Below are 18734 nucleotides of genomic sequence, written 5' to 3' on the forward strand. Positions count from 1 at the left end.
GATTTTACAATCTTTCTAACTATAAGCATAAATAAATAACCTTTAGTAATAATTCAATGTAATTTGTCTTTAAGAAAATAAAACAGCATGTGTAAATACTGTAGAAAAATGATGGAAAGATGCAATCCTATTTTTGCATTTTCCAATTGTTTCCATTCCCTCTTTTCCAGGAAATCCAGGATGTGCAGGTGAGCGTCCAGACCCAGCAGCTGAAGATGGAGGTGGACAGCAGCGCCAGGCCTGATCTGACCGGTGCCCTGAGGGACATCAGGGCTCAGTACGAGACCATAGCCATGAAGAATATGCAAGAATCTGAAGAGTGGTACAAGTCCAAGGTGGGCAGTGAGACCGAAGTGCAGAAAATCAGACGGGAACAAAGAAGAAAATAAAAATGTTATTAATGACGCATTTTATTTTTTTGCTGCAGTTTGTTGACTTCACTGAGTCTGCAAAGCGCAACACTGATGCTCTGAGGCAGGCCAAGCAGGACGCCAATGAGTCACGAAGGCAAATCCAGTCTCTCAACTGTGAAATTGATGCACTGAAGAACACGGTGAGACCAAAGAACATCACCGCGGCTGTTATCCTCCTTGTTTGGTGAGACTATATCAAGTTTGTTTCTCTGCCGCTGCTGTCGTTTTCAGAACGAAGCTCTACTGAGGCAGATGCGTGACATGGAGGACCAGTTTGGCAACGAGATCGCCAACTACCAGGACAATATAGGCAGGCTGGAGGATGAGATCCGCCATCTGAAAGAGGAAATGGCTCGCCACCTCAGGGAGTACCAAGACCTCCTCAATGTGAAGATGGCTCTGGACATAGAGATTGCCACTTACCGTAAACTGCTGGAAGGGGAAGAGAGCAGGTGAGAGACAGTTTGTTATCTCTTGGTAAGTCTTGGTTTATCAACGTATGTTATTATCCCAGAGGAACCACACACTGTACTTGGCGCCTCCAAGAGGCAGCCTGCTGCAGCGCATCTGCGGTTAACACAGGAATTCCCCCAGTGTGGAATCAATAAAGTTCATAAAATAAAATAAAATATATTATTTTTATTGTGTAAACTGTTTGAATTCACTAGTAATTTTCTTTTACTATTTAAGACCTATCTCAAAATTTATAGCTACTGCTTTGGATTTCTCTTCTTTACAAAAAAATATTAGTGTATCACAATAATTAGTCTCTTAATCACTGCTCACACAGTCTCCAACAAAGTACTGTTCACTTTTTGCTGTCTATCCTGAAAATAGATTTAAAATTGTGTATAAATATACACATGTCTATTAATAACTTGTTAGCAACAACATTTCTTCCCCTTATGAAGGAATAAAATGCTTAAAAATAATGTTCCTGTTTTTAGGATTACTGTTCCCATCTTAAACATTGGCATGAGTAACCATTTTGGAGAGCGAGGTGAGTTCAAATATAAACCTACAACTGCCCAGGTTTATACACATACACTGTACATACATATGATTTATACATTTAATCTGACTTTTTACAGACTTTGAACACACCCCTGACAGTGGGACCAAAAGGACTGTGGTGATAAAGACAGTGGAGACCAGAGATGGAGAGGTGAAATGAGGCACAGACTCCAGTCCACTTTGCTGTTGTTGCAAGTTTGCTTGTGTGTTCATTTTGTCTCTCTCTCTCTTTTGTTGTCAGGTTGTGAAGGAATCTAAAAGGGAGACAGAAAGAGACTCTGGCCGCTCTGACAAAAGTGACAAGGACGACTAGAAGAAAGTGATGAGACGTGATGTGAAGGCCAGTGCCATGATAGAACGAATAAAACAAAAAATAGTCAAAATCCCATATATAATCCTTATTCATACTCGTTCTGTGTTTATCTGTCTCAGTAATGGTGCAATGTTAAATAAACCCCTTTAGACAGTCTCACCTTGGTGCTACCCGAGCCAAGTGTTTAACACACCCACTCCGTGCGTAGAGCGAAGCAAAACCCACTCTATTAACAAACCAACGAGGCCTTGATTTACAGTGCAATTCCGTTGAATGCTTAGAAAACCACACATTTGTAGCAGCGTGTGAAACTACAGGTATCTAGAGCAGAAACAAAGAGCTAAAAGTTGTTTTGTCTTAGTTAAAATGAGGTGATGAACCTTTAAACACTGCCCTTCAGTTAAAAAGAGACCAAATTCAGGCATTTTGTTTTATCGGCTTTGCAGTATCCTTATTATTGTGCAAACCGTTACAGCCGGAGTTCACTGACAAGCAACCAAATGCAAAGACCTGTGCTGAATGTGCTTAGCAATGTGTGTACCTGGCAAGACTGAAGGATCAATATGTACGTGCAAATAAAGCAAATTGGAGCAAAGAAATGTCGATGTTTTTATTTTTAGCTGACAACTCCAACGATTGCTAGTAGGTGGTATCTTCTCATTTCTGGTTAACAAAGTGTGACCAGTTCGACCAGGTGCTGGTGGGAAAAACATTTGTTAAGTTGGGTGAGATTATATACATAGTATTGGGATATAGATCAAGTATCAGATAGATCACTGGATGTACTTTATTGATCCCGAGCTGGGAAATGACGGGTTTTGAGTATTCAAATCAATTCTTACATAAAACCTTTGTGAAATATGAGCATATTATGAAAGACTGGACAATTCCATCTAAGTGTGTGAAAGACAAAACTGGGAGGGCTCTGCAGAGACAGTTGGCTTCAGCACGAGGACAAACTGATAATAAACACGTTCTGCCATCGTCTTCTCCAGTCTGCATCAGTGACAGCAATAAAGCTCACTGCAGAAAGCTTTATTGTGGGAGCAGTTAAGGCAAGATGTGTTCTTGATTGAAGAGCTACAGAGAAATACAGCAATTTATTTTGTCATGTTATAAAACAGAGAGAAAACAATATATATGTAACTTTTATATGAAAATCTCAAATCAGACAATCGAAAATAAAAATTAAATGCACAAATACAGTGATAAAAATAATGTGCAATTAAATCCACAAATACAGTGATAAAAATAATGTGCAACTATTAATATTTTTGTATTATTATTATTATTATTATTATTAATAATAATAATAATAATAATAATAATATCATCGTTAATAATAATAATAATAGGCGAAAACAGGCCCTTCAAACATGTTTTCGCCCTGAGTTGATCCTTTCAGGTTAAGCTTGGGTTTTAGTTTATGACTTAATATAAAACTACTAAAACTCTATACTAAGCGCTTCATAATATTAACTCATTATTTATATAGGCAGGAGTTGTGTTCTTTTAGCATAGTTGCAAAAAGTGATATGTGGAATACCAAACCGAGGGCGTCAAATGCCCGCGGAAGTGACGCCGTTACACATCCGCTGTGTTGTAGTGTTGGCGCGAGACTTGTGTGCTCTGTAAAATCTGTCGTAAACAGAGAAGACATCTTTACAAAACTTAAAACGTACTATAAACTTTATGTTTTTTTCTACACGGGGAGCTGTTGGATACAGAAACAACTGCGAATAACCAGGTTGGTCATTTATCCGTTTTCATTTTTATACGCTGGATACGATAATATAACCGCCGGAGGATATTTTTCAGTTGTCACTGAGATAAGAAGTGCAGTTTTTATTAATACCGTGTAGTTAAGCCAACTGTCTGTCGGTTTGTACAAAGACGTAATAGTAAAAATGTAATCTTGCAAATCACTGTTTTTGGCCAAACGCACTGTCACCAACACAGTCACATAAGGAAATCAAACCGTAGAAATGTGTATTATTATTTTCCTTCTGATCTTAGAGACACATTGTCGTTATTTCTATCTATATACCGCACTTGTAAAAGTGAATTTCTTGTCAATTTGATTTTCTCCTTCTGGTGGCTATTCAATGACTTGTTTAGGATGGATTGTGAACTTCTGGCCTCATGCAGTGCCCTGGGCTACCTGGAGGGGGACGTTTATCACAAGGAAATAGACTGTCTGGGTGAGTGATACTTGAGAAAAAAAAAAGTCATACAAATATATGTTAGGTAAAACCTTTAATTATATTTTCTTCCGTCAAATTACAGAGAGTGTTAAAGATCTGATCAGGTATCTGCGCCATGAAGATGACACTCGGGATGTTCGCCAGCAGCTGGGGGCCGCACAGATTGTACAGAATGACCTCCTCCCTATTGTTGTCCAACACAGCCAAGACAAACCCTTATTTGATGCCTCTGTCAGGTAAAATATTAGTAGTAAAATACAGTTTTGTTGTAATATTATTTGCACTGAATAAGGGAATTTTGTAAATATACCTTCTTGAAAAGTGTGCAAATTTTCACAGGCTTATGGTCAACCTCACTCAGCCTGCCATGCTGTGTTTTGGTAAAGTCCCTGACGACCCCGTGTTCAGGAATCACTTTCTGACTGTGACTGCACACCTACAGGCTTATAAAGAGGTCGTCCCTACTTTAACTGTCGTAGCCACATTTATTTTCCTGTGGACTTTACTGCAGAATAAATGTATCTGATGTGTTTTTGTTTTTGTCTCTCAGGCATTTGCCAGTGAAAGAGAGTTTGGCGTTCTTAGTGAAACACTTTACAACTTCCTGCAGCTGGTGAGTATTGCAGTACTGCAGTATTCACGATGGTTGCCTTCCACCTTTATCCACGTTTATCCTGTTGAGTTGTGTTTGATCACACGCTCCTCTGTCAGGACTGGGAGCAGAGGCAGGAGGAGGACAATCTGCTGATAGAGAGAATTCTGCTGCTGGTCCGGAATGTTCTTCATGTTTCTGCTGATCCCAATGAGGAGAAGGTCAGCACACGGAAACCATTATGTATGTTATTGTCTCTGTTTACCCCATAATTCCTTCTATTATTGTCTCTGTTGTTGTTCGTGCTCATTGTAGAAAGTAGATGACGACGCCAGCATCCATGACAGGCTGCTGTGGGCCATTCACATGAGCGGTTTTGATGACCTGGTCAAGTTCTTGGCCTCGGCACAGAGTGAGCAGCAGTGGAGCATGCATGTGCTGGAGATCATCTCCCTCATGTTCAGAGACCAGGTTAGATCATTTGCTGCTTTTAATGTGCACAGAGACACGTTCAAACCTGTTTTCTAAACCCATTTTTTCCCCCTTCAGACTCCAGAAGCTTGGTCAGTGCTGGTCAGGCCAGATCAATGGAAGAGAAGCACAAAGACTCTCAGGAGCTGGAGGCTCTGAAGCAAAGAGAACAGGCCGAGAAGCGTTTCCGCACTCTACAACGAGGAACCAGGTAAAACATTAGCCTTCGATGTTTAGTGACGATATTACGGCGAATATGAGTACCGTATTTTCCACTTTTGTCAAAATATGCGTCTTGAAGCGGAAAACGTGTCTTACACGCCCTTTTACATCAATTGAATAAAGAACGGTCATTTTTATTTTTATCTGGAAATACTTTTAATTTACCTATTAGCCAAAATAGCATAATACTATGTAGGAAGCTGAAGCGTCGTCTCTTCTTCTTCTGGGCTCTTCGTCGGAAACACCCATCAGCATCAGTACCAGTTTTCTGTCAGTTTCCTTTTTTCTGCTCCATTTCCGGTTTTGGCTAAATACATTCTAATCTCCCTTTTACGTTCAGCGTTGAAGCCTTATTTAGTCGCATTTTATTTGTATTATTTGTGAAACGTTCTATGTCTTCAAAGGAGTCGTTATCGTTTGGTCGTGTAACTTTTCCGGGGCGCTTGAGCAGCGTTCGGTGGTCAAGTATGTGGAGGGTGCCCTCTTGTGGCCATAGATGATATCGGCTAGTCACAAGACCAGCCAAACTAGTAAAATAGCATAACTTCTCGTCAGGAAAATATGTTAAATATACCTGGTTAGTGACTAGATGTTAACTGAATCTGCTCTTATTGACATGGAAGAGAAACGAGCTGGGGGAAATACATTATTAATCCTAATGCTAATGGATTTAACAATGTATAACATACATATATATATATGCATATAATTCTTATATTGTAATTTTCAGGCACTCTCGCTTTAGAGGGTCGTATGTTGTTCAAGGCCTGAAGTCTGTTGGAGAAAAAGATGTCATTTATCACAGAAATCTTCATAATGTAAGTCATGTGAAATACAGATGCAAACTTGACAATATGGAGTTTGTTTTTCTTTTCCTCTAATGTGTGTTTGTTTGTTTTTTTAGTTTAAAAATTACACTCATGACACAGGAAAAACAGTCAGACGTGTTCCCAAAAGGAATCGCACAGCCACGGAATGTCAGGAGAAACGGCGATCTGCGCTAAATGTGCGTCTCTTCCTTAGAGAGTTTTGTATGGACTTCCTGGAAAACTGCTACAACCACCTCATGTACCTGGTCAAGGTAAACCACATCTTCATGCACATATATATTTCTATATACTCTGTGATGTAGGTCTGTTGGTGTCAGCCAATCATCTGGACTGATGTCTCTGACAGGAAAGTCTGATCCGAGAGCAGGCTCAGCAGCACGATGAAACCTACTACCTCTGGGCTCTCAGCTTCTTCATGGCCTTCAATCGTGGCAACGGTTTTCGTGCTGACTTTGTTTCCGAGACTATGTCTATCCGTACGTTTCACTTCATCGAGCGCAATATCACCAACTACTATGAGATGTTACTCACGGACCGTAAAGAGGCTACATCCTGGTCTCGCAGGTAAAAAAAACAAACAACTCCAAAGTGACTTGTAATCTTATTTAATATCTTGTGCAGTTGACTCAGACAATGAAACTGCTATTCTTTTTAGTGACTTGATACACATCACACTTAGTGACTAGACTTGGGAATTGTGTGAAAATTGTCCAGTTGGTGAAATGACCAGTACCAATCTTTTTTTTTTTCTCCAGGATGCACTTGGCTTTAAAGGCTTATCAAGAGTTGCTGCTAACGATCAATGAGATGGACCAGTCCAAGGATGAAAGTATTCGCCAGAGTTCTGTTGTTATTAAAAGTAGGATGCAGTTCTGATGTCTTACAAACTTTCATTTGTTCTCATTTTCATGCAGATTTCACTCATTTTCTTTTTTCAGTTTTGCTACTTTAACAGTACTCAGTTGTGTTTATCAGTTTTGCTACTTTACTTTAACAGTACTCAGTTGTGTTTATTATGATTCTCTAGGCAACATATTTTACCTGATGGAATACAGGGAGATTTTCCTAACCCTGCTGAGGAAGTTTGATGAAACACAACAGCCTCGCTCTTACCTCAAAGACCTGGTAGAGTCAACACATCTCTTCCTGCGAATGCTGGAACGGTTCTCTAAAGGTCGCAAAAACCTGATGGTTCAGGTAAAATTCTTCAGTTCGCAGCTTTGAGGCTCACATGTGCAGGTTCCCCAGTATGTTGTGCTCTTAACACGTTTCTAATGTCTCTTCTGTACAGAGAAAAAAAGTCAAGCGTAGGAAGTCACGGGGGAAGAAAAATCCAGCTGTAGAGGCGAGTCCAGAGACTCTGCTGGAGGCGTGGAAGATTGTGGAGGAAGAGCTGAAGACTTCAGGTTTCCAGGTCTGTGTCAGCTCTGAACCTGGAGGCAAACTAAACAAAAAATTATTAGATTAGTCATGATTAATCTATAGCTACCCTGTGATTTATCAAATTAAAAATTTAAATTCAAATTTAAATTTATTTGTCACCACTGATGTCGGTCTCTGTTGCAGTTGACAGAGTCTTTAACTGAAAGCATCGTGCCGTTCGACGCCACTTCTGAAACTCCCCTGGAGGAGCAGCGCACAGACGCCATGGTGAGAATCAAGGATGCACTGCTGGCTCGTCTGGGTCCAGAAGCTCTGGCGCTGCTGCGTGCTGCCAGGTCAGTTAGACTCCGTTTTATATGTTTAAAACTGATGGTCTTTTTTTTCTCCCGGGTGCTAGGGTTTTGGTTCAAATCTGATTATCATTTATTTTATTTGAACTGTAATCTCCTTCAACTAGTCTGACGTTGGTGTTTTTTTTGTAATACTCAGAGAAGTGTGGCCAGAGGACGACGTGTTTGGTTCAGCCGATGTGGAGCCTGAGGATGAACTGGAGCTTCTTAAACAGATACTCCACGCTGACCTCCCAAGTATGTTTTACATTTAAATTTTGTCTATTTAAACTTGGATAAAACGTAAGGCTTTTTTAGATTTAGTTCGGCCAATATTATCTGCTCTATATTGGCATAATTAACTCCGGTCATGAAAATCCGATAACACAATTCCTGGGTTTCACTAAATTTGCTGGAATATGATTTGGAATTTTGGAATCCTGAGACGTTTACCTCAGTTTTGGGGGCAAACGGCTACATATATCGGCAAAAAGTCTATATCAAACGTTCCTAATTTTAACTGATATATCACTGGGTACAATGCAAGAAAATGTTGTTTTTGTCAGATGGTTTACCCGAATAACTCACGCTTTGCACAACGACATGTATGACAAATTCAAACATCACCTTTGACCTTTAGGGTCTTCTGCTCCTGAGCCTGTGGCAGAAGAGGAAGACGATGGGGCCGAGTTGGAGGAAGAAGAGCTGGAGCCTGTGCAAGTTTCAGAAACAGAGTTTAACTTTTTAGATTTCATTAAGAGGTGAGCCAAATCTGCTGAAGTCAAATTGTCCCTGGCTGTTGAACATATGATCAGTGATCAGGACGAGAGAGGTCACAGAGAGGTCATCGCCTCTGGTCTCACCTTCTTCCCAGGTTTGCCAGCCCGAACATCGTTCGTCCGTACCTCATCCTCCTAAAATCCTACTCGAAAAACCCGCCCCACACCAACCACTGCATCGCTCGGATGCTGCACCGCCTGGCTGTTGACCTCAAGATGGACGCCTTACTTTATCAACTGTCGGTCTTTAATGTTTTCAACAAAATCCTGAGTGATCCTGCCGCAGCTGCGTACAAGGTACAGTAAGACGAGCGGGGAAAGAATTAATTCAGGAATTTGAAGGTGAAATAGAAAACCATCTTTTCTCTGGTTTCTCTCCGTCTCTCAGGAACTGGTCACCTTCACCAAGTATGTAATGAACCGATTCTTCTCAGTGGCAGCGAAAAACAACAAGGCCTTTGTTGAGCTGCTGTTCTGGAAAAACGTTAGCGCCGTGCGGGAAATGACAGAGGGATACAGCAAAGATGGGTCTGTTTTTTTTTCTCTCTCTTCTTCCATATTTTCATCCGTTTGTTAAGTGGTAAAAAAACGTTTTTTAAATACATGACATCTTCTCTTGGTGTCAGAGAGGAGAAAAAACCAGCCTGGACCGAGGAGGAGGAGGAGGAGCTGCGTAGACTTTATGAGGAGCACCGACACTCTGATGGTAAACTTGAACTTCTTGTTTGTTCCACTGTGATGTTGTTTTGATCCTACCCATGATCCCGCTGTGTTCTCTCCTGGCTTTACAGTTCCAGATGTTGTGGAAACCGTGCTGACTCTGCTCAGCAACACCGAGCGAACCCGGCGGCAGGTGGTCACTCAGCTCGTGCGCATGGGTCTGGTGGAAAACACCAAGGAGCTGAAGAAACAAAAGTACGTTCTCCACGACCAGGGATGAATAAATGTCGTGACGATTTTCTTGCACCGTGGTTTCCATTAACAGAAGTTTTTTTTTATTATTATTTATTTTTAAGGAAAGGAACTCAGATTATACTGTGGACAGAGGAACAAGAGATGGAGCTGGAGATTCTCTTTGAGGAGTTCAAGGACTCAGATGGTAAATGAGAAAAAAGATCCAAAGAAAACATTAAGATAATTCACATGCAAACAATATTCCAGCCTAACTGAGAAATACTGAAGTATAATCTTCCAAGTTTTTGCTCCATTATACAGGCATGGAATACCATCTCTGATTGTTGGGATCAATTTGAATTCCATGTTTGTTGAAGTTCTAAAAGTTATTTTTCTTGCATTTTATTGAAATCCTCCCTTTTTTCTTTTTTTTAAAAATTCTTACAAATGCAGTTAAAACTCTATTCTGCTTTCTGGCCATGTATTTCTATTATATTTTATTTTATTACTTTATTATATACATATTAAATTATTAATTAGTTTATAATATGGCATAAAGCATTCCTGGCTCAACAGAACCCAAATTTGCACCCTATTTCGATACCCCAAACGTTTAGGTTCAAATTTGCACCCAATTTCGATACCCCAAACGTTTAGGTTCAGTGTGGTTTTATCATGTAGTGGTCAGCACGCCTGAGAAGACAAGAGTCCTGGGTTCAATTCCTAATGGAACCACCTACTCCAAGTAGACATCGGTGCTTAAACTTCATCTCACTCTCAGATGTCCTGGGAAACATCCTGAAGAAGCTGACGGCCAAACGATCTCGTGCACGTGTGGTGGACAAGCTGCTGAGTCTGGGCCTGGTGTCGGAGAGAAGACAGCTGCACAAGAAGAGAGGGCGCGCTGCTCAACAGAAGAGTACAGGACGAGGAGTGGTAGAGTTTTCTTTTATTTACTGTATAAATGTGCTGAGGCGTCAAACTCAGTAAATAAATAAATGTTGAGTTTAGCCCACGACTTCATCTCACTTTTTAATTTTGGCCCGACTGTGAAATGGAGTCTGACACCCGTGGTCATCCAATCTATCAACAGGCCGAAGAAGACTTCCTGGCCCGACTCACCCAAGAATTCCCAGATGATTCTATGGACAGAGATGATGTGGAGGATGTAGAAGATGAGTCTGATGAGAGTGAGGAAGAGGAAGAGCAAAGGAGGGGAAAGGCAAAACAAAATGGCACGAGGAGGAGCCGAGGCACAAACTCCCCGGTGGAGAGGAGAACGGATGTCGTCTCCACGGTGAAGGCTCTGCAACAGAAAGGTGAGGTAGAATATGTTGTATCTGTAGAAGGTGAAATCTGAAATACTGAATGTGATTATGGTCTCGATGTAACAGGCATGTCAGGGCCGCTGCTGTGGCTGCAGAGTTGTCTCAACAGAACAGCGGACGACCGACAGCATGATGGTGAATTTAACTCTCACATCTCAGTCTTTCACTGTATGGACGTGTGTGTGTGTTTAAAATCATTGCCTGGTTCTCTAGATTTGTCCTTTCCTGTGCCGCTGGTCCCTCTGACTGAGGCCAATGAGGACGCCATGGAGAACAGGAGTTTCCACAGGCTGCTGCGCAAACTGGGTTTACGTCCCCCTGCAAACGAACAGGTGTGTGTCTGTGTGTCGTATAATCCTATAATATTTATTATATATATTTAATTTTTTAAAAATGTGGGTTTCTAAATCAGGAAAGTTTCTGGAGAATCCCAGAAAAGCTCAGTGTGTCACAGCTCCGGAGCGCAGCTGCAGCTCTGAGTCCAAGAGAGGAAGAAACAGAGGGTGTGGAGGAGGAACATGAGCCCAAGAGTCCAGAGGAAAACCTCCATAAGAACAGGGAGGAAGAGGAGGAGGAGGAGGAGGAGGAGGAGACTTCAGGTAAACACATGGCTCAAGCTCTCACAGCTCTGCTACTCGCTCTCAAAACAAAACACAGCAGCGAGCGCCCAGGTATGTGTGGGAATGACCCAGCCGCTGCCTCCTCGTGTCAGATGTCACCAGTTAATTACAGCTTTCCTCACCATTCAACTCTCCAGTTACACAGAGCACATAAATACTGCCTGGAGAATCTGAAGGAAATAATTTGGTCTAAATGTGGTACTTGTTTCTTTAAAAGTTTAATTGACAATTTCCCTGCAAATAATTTTTCCGTAGTTTCTATAAAATAATTTTGGTTATTTAACAAAAAAATGGTGAATTAATTTGATGCTTGTTGGCTTTTTTTAAAACTTTTTTTAAGTTCCTGTGTTGGATTTAACTGCTGAAGATGCAGAAAGTTCAACTAAAAGGTGAGGAGTTTTTGGTTTGGGCCAAATCACAGTTAAAAAAAATATTGTTTTTTTTATTTAAATGATCCTAAAACTTGACCTGTTTTTGTACACACTAGATCTCAGGAGAAGACTTCAACTAAGAGAAGCAGAGTGTTGGATGATGATGATGATGATGAAGAAGAAGAGAAAGGTTTTTATTACTTATGTTAAACCTCAAAATAATCCTCTGATAATGAAGTGTGTGCATTTTTTATAGTCCATCTCAGCTTTATTACTTATGTTAAACCTCAAAATTGTGTGCATTTTTTATAGTCCATCTCGGAGGTCACTTGTTGTCACTTGTTGCATTTTCTGAAATGCATTATAAGAGTCAGAACAGATTGACTTCTGACTTCTCTTTCACACAGCTGTTTACTGTGTTACTGTGTTCACAGAGAACGACTCCTCCACGGCAATGGACCTGGAAGCCAAGGGTGACGCAAACTCAGATGAGGACGACGTCTCTGCTCCTGTGAAGCGCAGACGGAAGATGGCTCTAATTGATGAAGATGAGGATTAGCGATTTTTTAATGGACTACTGTATATAAGCTGAGCACACAGGAAACAGTGACGTTTCTCACTTTGCCCTGTCTCCATGAATCTTAGACAATAGAAATCCTGTTAGTGTCAAATACCAAGGACTCTTGGAATTCACCTATGAATGCAATGACCATAATACTCTGTTGTGTCTTCTGTGAGTGTTTTGTTGTGGTACCTCTGTCTGGCTTTTTCCAAGTTATTCTTTCTTATATTTAAAAAATAGTCATAGAAAAATAAGTAATTCTATTTCAGAAGAAAACAAGTTTTTATTAAAAAAAATACCTGTTTTCATGTTTCTGAGTGAAATTCCTCTTTGCTTATAAATAAAAAAATCACTTGTCAAAGTCGTTGTGTTGATTACTGTACGTACAGTAATGCTACCAACATGCAGTGCACAATTGTATCCACAAGAGGGCAGTGGATCACAAATCCGAACAGCTCATCCGGTCAGAATATAGTGTTAACACAGTGTTAGTAACGGGAATTACTTTTTAACATAAATGTATCCGTTTTCATTTGAAGAGTGTCGGCGGCGGGAATCTTTAATCGTCAAATTTGTTTTTAAAAAATGTACACGGACAAAAGTCTCCTGGTGGCGCTCTCCTCAGCACACCTCCTCTCTGTAGTGACTTCCTGCAGTCGTCCACATTTCCCAGCTGTTTCTGTGGTGGTCTACGTCCTCACATCTGGACCACGTTAGGAACTTCCTGTCACTGCATCTGCTCTGCCCCCATCCCACTGAGCCAGAGGCCGGGCTGACAGTGTACAGATACCGCTGAGAGCGACACACATATGTGTACGACGGTGGGCGGAAGCTCAGAGGTTAAAGGTGCTGTTTCCTCTGTCTCCATCAGTTTAAGGCTAAACTAGTTTTTTTTTCTGTCTACAAGACCGGCTGTGTTACGTTGAAGTGTAACGTTATAAATAAAACCTGTCACACTCTGATCTTAGTGCTGCGAGGCAGGGGATTCATAACATTTTCTGGCAGCGCCCCAAATAAAATTTTTTACAGTAGTGCCACCCACATCACACTATTGCTTCAAAACACCACTGAGCATGATAACTGAGAATTAAGTTACAAAAATAAGGGGAATGGTACCGCCACGGGATAGCATTAGCTTAGCACTGAAGACTCTTCAAAGCATTTTTTGCTGCTTCGTTTTTTTTTTCTGATGTTTCGAAAAATTCAAACACCAAATGAAAGGTATTATACTTTACAGTATTGTTTCCCAAAGACTGGGTCGCAACGCTCAGGTGGGTCGCAAGAGTTTTTGTTTTTTTTTAAGGTCGTCTCGCATCATGTTTCCCAGGAGTGTCTATTGGCTCTGACGGTGGAGCGGTACCTTATCTCAGAACTGTTTAAAAAACTGATAAAAACACCTCAACCTGTTTGCAACCTTATGCAAATAAGGTCAAAGTCATAATAGCTGAGCTACACTTGAAATTTCTCACGCCGCTCTCCACCACATGTAATTATTCTGTAACGTCTACACAGACAGAAGAGAGCCCTCCCCGGCCTGGGGGGGTTGTTTTGTATAGGTGTGAGGAACCGATGCATTAAGTGGTTAAACTGTTCCAAACCCTCAGTAAATAGAAGCTCGTCGTCTATTGTCAACTTAAAAAAAAAGAAGCCCCAGAGGTTTAGTCATAACACATGACATATTCTGTCCTCAAATTGACCCTGATGTTCATCCAAACAGACAGGGTTTCAGTTGAGAAGAAACTCATTTGAATCTTTAATTTCCAATGAGAAAAAAACATTTTGAATGTAAACATTTTGAAGCAGCAAATGCAGAAAATCTCACAAAAGTGTGTCTACTTGAGTGATGAACTCAGACGAGGGCATTTACTTGAGAAAATCTCTACCCACACAAAAGTGATGAACTCAGACGAGGGCATTTACTTACTTGAGTGATGAACTCAGACGAAGGCATTTACTTCAGCACTGGTTCTGCTGCTGTGGATTACTGTAAAAGTTACTTTATAACCCTGGGGTAGATTCAGGGGTAAACGTACCTGTCAGTTCAGTTTCAGAGAAGTGGAAAATGTACTCTTATTTCTGTCACATGACTTGTATAGACCTGCGTGTTGCAACAAGAGGCGTTCGTTAGTCGTTGACATTTCAGGTGGTTAGAAAAGCCCCTGATTTCGAGATGGTGTTTAGTCTGTGTTTGTTTGTGTTTACTGATTATACTGAGGAAGAGGAGGAGCGCTCTTGTTGGCTTTTTTAGTAAAACAAAAAAAAAATACTGACTATGGAGGAAGGCACAGAAATTCTAGCATTTTCCACATTTTAAGTGTTTCATTCTTGGTACAATAGCCAAACTCTTTCCGATTGCGAAATGTTCCTGGAAAATATGTGTTCACATAGTTCCACTAAATCACAGAGTGACTTCAAGGATCCACAGGACACACCCAGGTTATAGTCTATAATGTAGACTGTTTCATGATCTGCTCAGTCAAGCCAAATGTGACACAGAACAGAATTCATCCAATGGTCTCCGTGTGCCATTAACAGCCTGACAGTAAAGAACAGAGAACAGATGGAGGACGAGTTGTTGATCTGTTCCACATTTGTTATGAATAAATAAGTTCATGTTGCTGGCGCTCGGCTCGCAGCCTCCTCCGTCTCCTCCGTCTCCTCTTCCATTTTCGTCCTCTATGCCCTGTGGAGGGAAGCGAAGCAGCACTAGCACAAACAGCTGGAGCTCATTTCTGCAGAAAGTCCCTGCACGTTGTGCAATGTCCTGTGTCACCACTGGGGGCAGTAATTTCAAAGTAACTTACACTGTAGTTCTTTTGCAAAATATGTTATATTTATTATACATTTTCTAATTTCTTGAAACGTTACATACATATTTAAATGAAAGTTAATTAAAAATATAAAAATTCCAAAATTGATATTGTTTTAGAATTCAATATTTCTATTAAACCCAATGACGTTTGTCCCGAAAATTGACTTAAAAACATACTCTTACAAAATGAACTAATGACTGTCATATCAGGGCATTGAACCTTCAACCTTTTGTTTTAAAAAGCCAGAAAATATTATAAATATAATTGGTGACTGTAGTAGTATTATATGAGGCCAACTCCTGAGGTCAGGCGTGTCGTGACCCCACTGCAGGGAGCGCTCCCACAGAGCAGAACAACTAAGGTTATTCATGACATGCATATTAAGGCACCCCACCCCTGGTGGGGTCGGGGGGGGGGTGACTAGTACCTCTATTAGTGGGACCATCATTACCCAGAGATCCCTGATACCTGGAGTCTGCTCTGGCTTCTCTGGTGTATCTCTGAAACAAAACAGAAGACAATCCTGACTTTACCCCCAGAGACGAGGGCAAAACAGCAACCAGCAACCTGGACATGTTCCCAAGAAACAACTGCACGCCCCCCAGAGAGAATCAGCAGTCAGTCGTTATGAGGAGACCAGACAGAAAGTCTAAGCCCGGGTTGAAACACATACCCCCCCTCANAGTCAACATCAAATTCCTCTGAGTTCATATTAGGTCCAATATCTGAACCAGTACTTGGACTCTGTCCCGAATACAGACTAACAGATACCTGGATAAATATAACAACTTTACCAAAGGTCCATTTCAGACAGTTCTGATCAACATTTTTGTATGTTATTTTAATGTATTATTAGTCAATTTGTATGAAGACTTTGTGGATCTTCGGGGTCTGTGGTTGCTGGACGGATGCATTTGTCATAGATCAAAATAAGACTTTGACCTGTAGGTGGTCGTCGGGTGATTGTCGTTGGGTTTGTAGTAGAAAAGAAACAATTTCACAAACAAAAAAGCCCTTGGACAAATAAAAACTGAAATATTTATATATTTATGACAATAACAGATCAATTTGTCTTAGAATCCTCCCATTAAATGTCACCTCCCTTTGTAAACGGTGTTTCTGTGTCGGAAATCTGTCTTTGTAGAATTCTAGATGTATTTTGCATCAGGTCATCAAAACAAACAAACAAACAAACAAACACAGCCGAAGCGAGTGTTCCACATATTTAATACCGTCGACAGGTTCGGGTTTAAGAAATACAATGATAAAATGTTAATGTTTCTGTATGAAAATATTGATCGTGGGGAAAAAAGATTGTCAAGGATGTTGGAGTCAAGTTAAAGTGTTAAGATGATGAGTTGGTACGAAATGATGAAGTCTTCATTTCACGTGGACCACCTCTTAATCACAGACTGATCAAAGCTCGGGGTCCTCGTCCACTCTCCTCCCTCATGTCCCCTCCTCCCTCTTCTCTCCTCCCCCGTCCCTCCTCCTCTATTAACGGACTAACCGACGACGCTGTGGATGGGTGGTTGTGAAGGGACTAACCCCAAAGAGGAGAGAGGAGAGAGGAGAGAGGAGAGGAGGGGAACAAACGATTCCTCCTTTGTTTTTTAAACACAATTTACTGCAGAGGAGAGGGAGAAAAGAAAAGAGAGGCGGGGGAGAAAAGAGGAGGGGAGGCGTGTGAGGAAGAGTCGGTAACTTTTTCCACGGGCTGTGTCAGTGGTGGAGAAGTGTGGGAAGGAGCAGCAACAGTTTGAAAGTTGCCGTGACTTGGGAACCAGAGAAGCTAACGCTCATCTCTGCTCCGGAGCTCGTTAGGGTTCAGCTTTAACGCCGGGGTTTTTTTAAATGAAGAATAAAGCAACACCATGACTTTGTCTTTTAGGTTTTATTTCTGAGTTTTAAAAAGCAACCGCGGCGGCAGCAGCACAGAGGAGCAAAGAAGCTTAGGAGAAACCGGTTCTCCCTGGTCTCCTGACGCCGCTTTTGTGTTTTTCCTGTTTGACAGAACAGACGTTGAGGAGCTCAGCTCAGCTCAGCAAACACTCAGAGGTACGTTTCTACACTGTATAGATGTGTGTGAGAGAGAGTGTGTGTGTGTGTGAGAGAGAGAGGGTTAAAAGTCCAGTGTCCAGACTGAACCGACTTTTTCTTCAGCGTCCATGTTGATGGATGATTGTTGTGTGATTCAGATGATTCCAGATGCGGTCTGTTCAGAGCCAAACTCTACAGCTGGAAATGTTAGAAAATAACACGTAGTCAAGTCAGACTTGACTCTGGGCTGGGACGATACACGATATAATCGCACATTGCGATAAACACCAAGTCAATTATGATTTTCTGTAGTCAACGCCATAGTGATTAGAGACAGTGCTTAGAGAGTTGATATTTTACCACCAATCTAAATGCAACTAAATACTGATTAGAGACAGTGATTAGAGATTAGAATTGGTATTTTACCACCAATCTAAATGCAACTACTCTGTTGCATTGCTCCCATACGGCACACGTGCCAAACTCAGGCTCGGGGGCCAAACCCGGCCCGCAATATAGTTAGATTTGGCCCGTGACATCATATCAAATGTGTACTAGAGTTTGGTTGTTGGACTCTGAAAAACATATTTACATTATAATATAAAGCTTTGGCTGTTCCAGATTCAATGTTTACACAAAACTACAGTTTGTTTCTATATTTGAGTTAAAGAATTCAGTTATTTTTTCCGAAATGAACCACAGACTCCCTCTAGTGGTTTTATGCGGTTACAGGACATATTGAGTGGCGTTTATCTGCAGTGATGCTCTGATGCTACCTCTGGGTTCTTTACTGTCAGATTTCTTCTGAATGCAGTACTGTCATTGGTGGAGGGGGAATTCTCAGTTCGAGACACCGTGAAATTCGCAGAAATGTGACTTCTTTAATTTTTTTAAACCAAGCCTGTGGTCTTCCTTTGATAAACACCCACATGACCAGGAGAGAATATTTACATTGAGAGACTTTTGTGACACCAATAATGGACGACTTTTGTCCCTCGTTGGACATTATGGAATGTTTCAGTTATGTAAATCAAATACAGATATAGATCTTGATTTATTCAGACTTTGATTTAGTATAATCGTAACAGTTAGCCACTGTGTGTGTATCTGCACCCGCTGCACTTGAGCGACATAATGCAGTTTATCCATGAGCCTTTCAGCACAAAGAGACTGTGATCCAGGATAATAAGAGCTTTATTGTTGTGTACTGAACCAGTCATTCAGTCTAAAGTCCTCCACCACTGAGCTTCCAGTAGCGATGGCGATCACTCCAGGTACAAGTTAGTTATGTAGCTGCTGCGCTCAGCGAAAGTGTAAACGTCTCACAGTGATTCACATCTGCACTGTTTCCACTGCTGCAGCGCTGCCATTAGTGGGAATGGACTTTAAAATGTTTTAGTCACATTTACTATAATGTGATGTGGGAACAGTCCATTATTCTAATGGATTATTCCTTGGTCCCAGTATGACTGTAACTTTGTAGTTTCATGCTTGTTTGAATCAATTTGCCGCGGTAGATTTACCGTTCCTCTAAACAGAGTTGCTCTTATTTGACA

General features: G+C 41.1%; 3 protein-coding genes across 4 annotated transcripts in view; all 3 read left to right on the forward strand.

Moving 5' to 3' along the window:
* prph (peripherin) overlaps positions 1-1785 on the forward strand; it is a 5043-nt gene extending 3258 nt beyond the window's left edge. The window contains exons 4-9 of the mRNA XM_008320121.3: positions 171-335; positions 428-553; positions 645-865; positions 1361-1413; positions 1505-1578; positions 1669-1785. Of these exons, the coding sequence (XP_008318343.1) occupies positions 171-335; positions 428-553; positions 645-865; positions 1361-1413; positions 1505-1578; positions 1669-1740 (711 nt within the window). The 3' untranslated portion in view covers positions 1741-1785. The remainder of the gene's footprint in view (positions 1-170; positions 336-427; positions 554-644; positions 866-1360; positions 1414-1504; positions 1579-1668) is intronic.
* Positions 1786-3304: 1519 nt separating this feature from the next.
* On the forward strand, positions 3305-12690 carry timeless (timeless circadian clock). The gene is given in 31 exon segments (XM_008320122.3): positions 3305-3487; positions 3859-3941; positions 4027-4180; positions 4284-4398; positions 4495-4557; positions 4656-4757; positions 4852-5007; positions 5086-5092; positions 5095-5218; positions 5960-6047; positions 6134-6310; positions 6406-6623; positions 6815-6918; positions 7087-7256; positions 7351-7473; positions 7626-7777; positions 7932-8029; positions 8412-8532; positions 8646-8847; positions 8939-9078; positions 9177-9256; positions 9342-9465; positions 9567-9649; positions 10226-10380; positions 10538-10763; positions 10839-10907; positions 10986-11104; positions 11185-11371; positions 11733-11781; positions 11880-11953; positions 12198-12690. Coding segments are annotated over 30 exon segments (3687 nt in total). The 5' UTR covers positions 3305-3487; position 3859; the 3' UTR covers positions 12323-12690.
* A 3720-nt stretch (positions 12691-16410) lies between these two features.
* Positions 16411-18734, forward strand: part of LOC103386043 (transmembrane protein 198-like) — a 14004-nt gene continuing 11680 nt past the window's right edge. Inside the window, exon 1 of one of the 2 annotated variants that reach the window (XM_008320124.3) lies at positions 16411-17196. The gene's annotated coding sequence lies outside the window, so the exon portion shown is untranslated. The remainder of the gene's footprint in view (positions 17197-18734) is intronic. The other variant, XM_008320123.3, reaches the window with a different exon arrangement.

This window comes from Cynoglossus semilaevis, chromosome 11 (assembly GCF_000523025.1).
Source record: "Cynoglossus semilaevis isolate Cse_v1.0 chromosome 11, Cse_v1.0, whole genome shotgun sequence".
NCBI lineage: Eukaryota > Metazoa > Chordata > Actinopteri > Pleuronectiformes > Cynoglossidae > Cynoglossus > Cynoglossus semilaevis.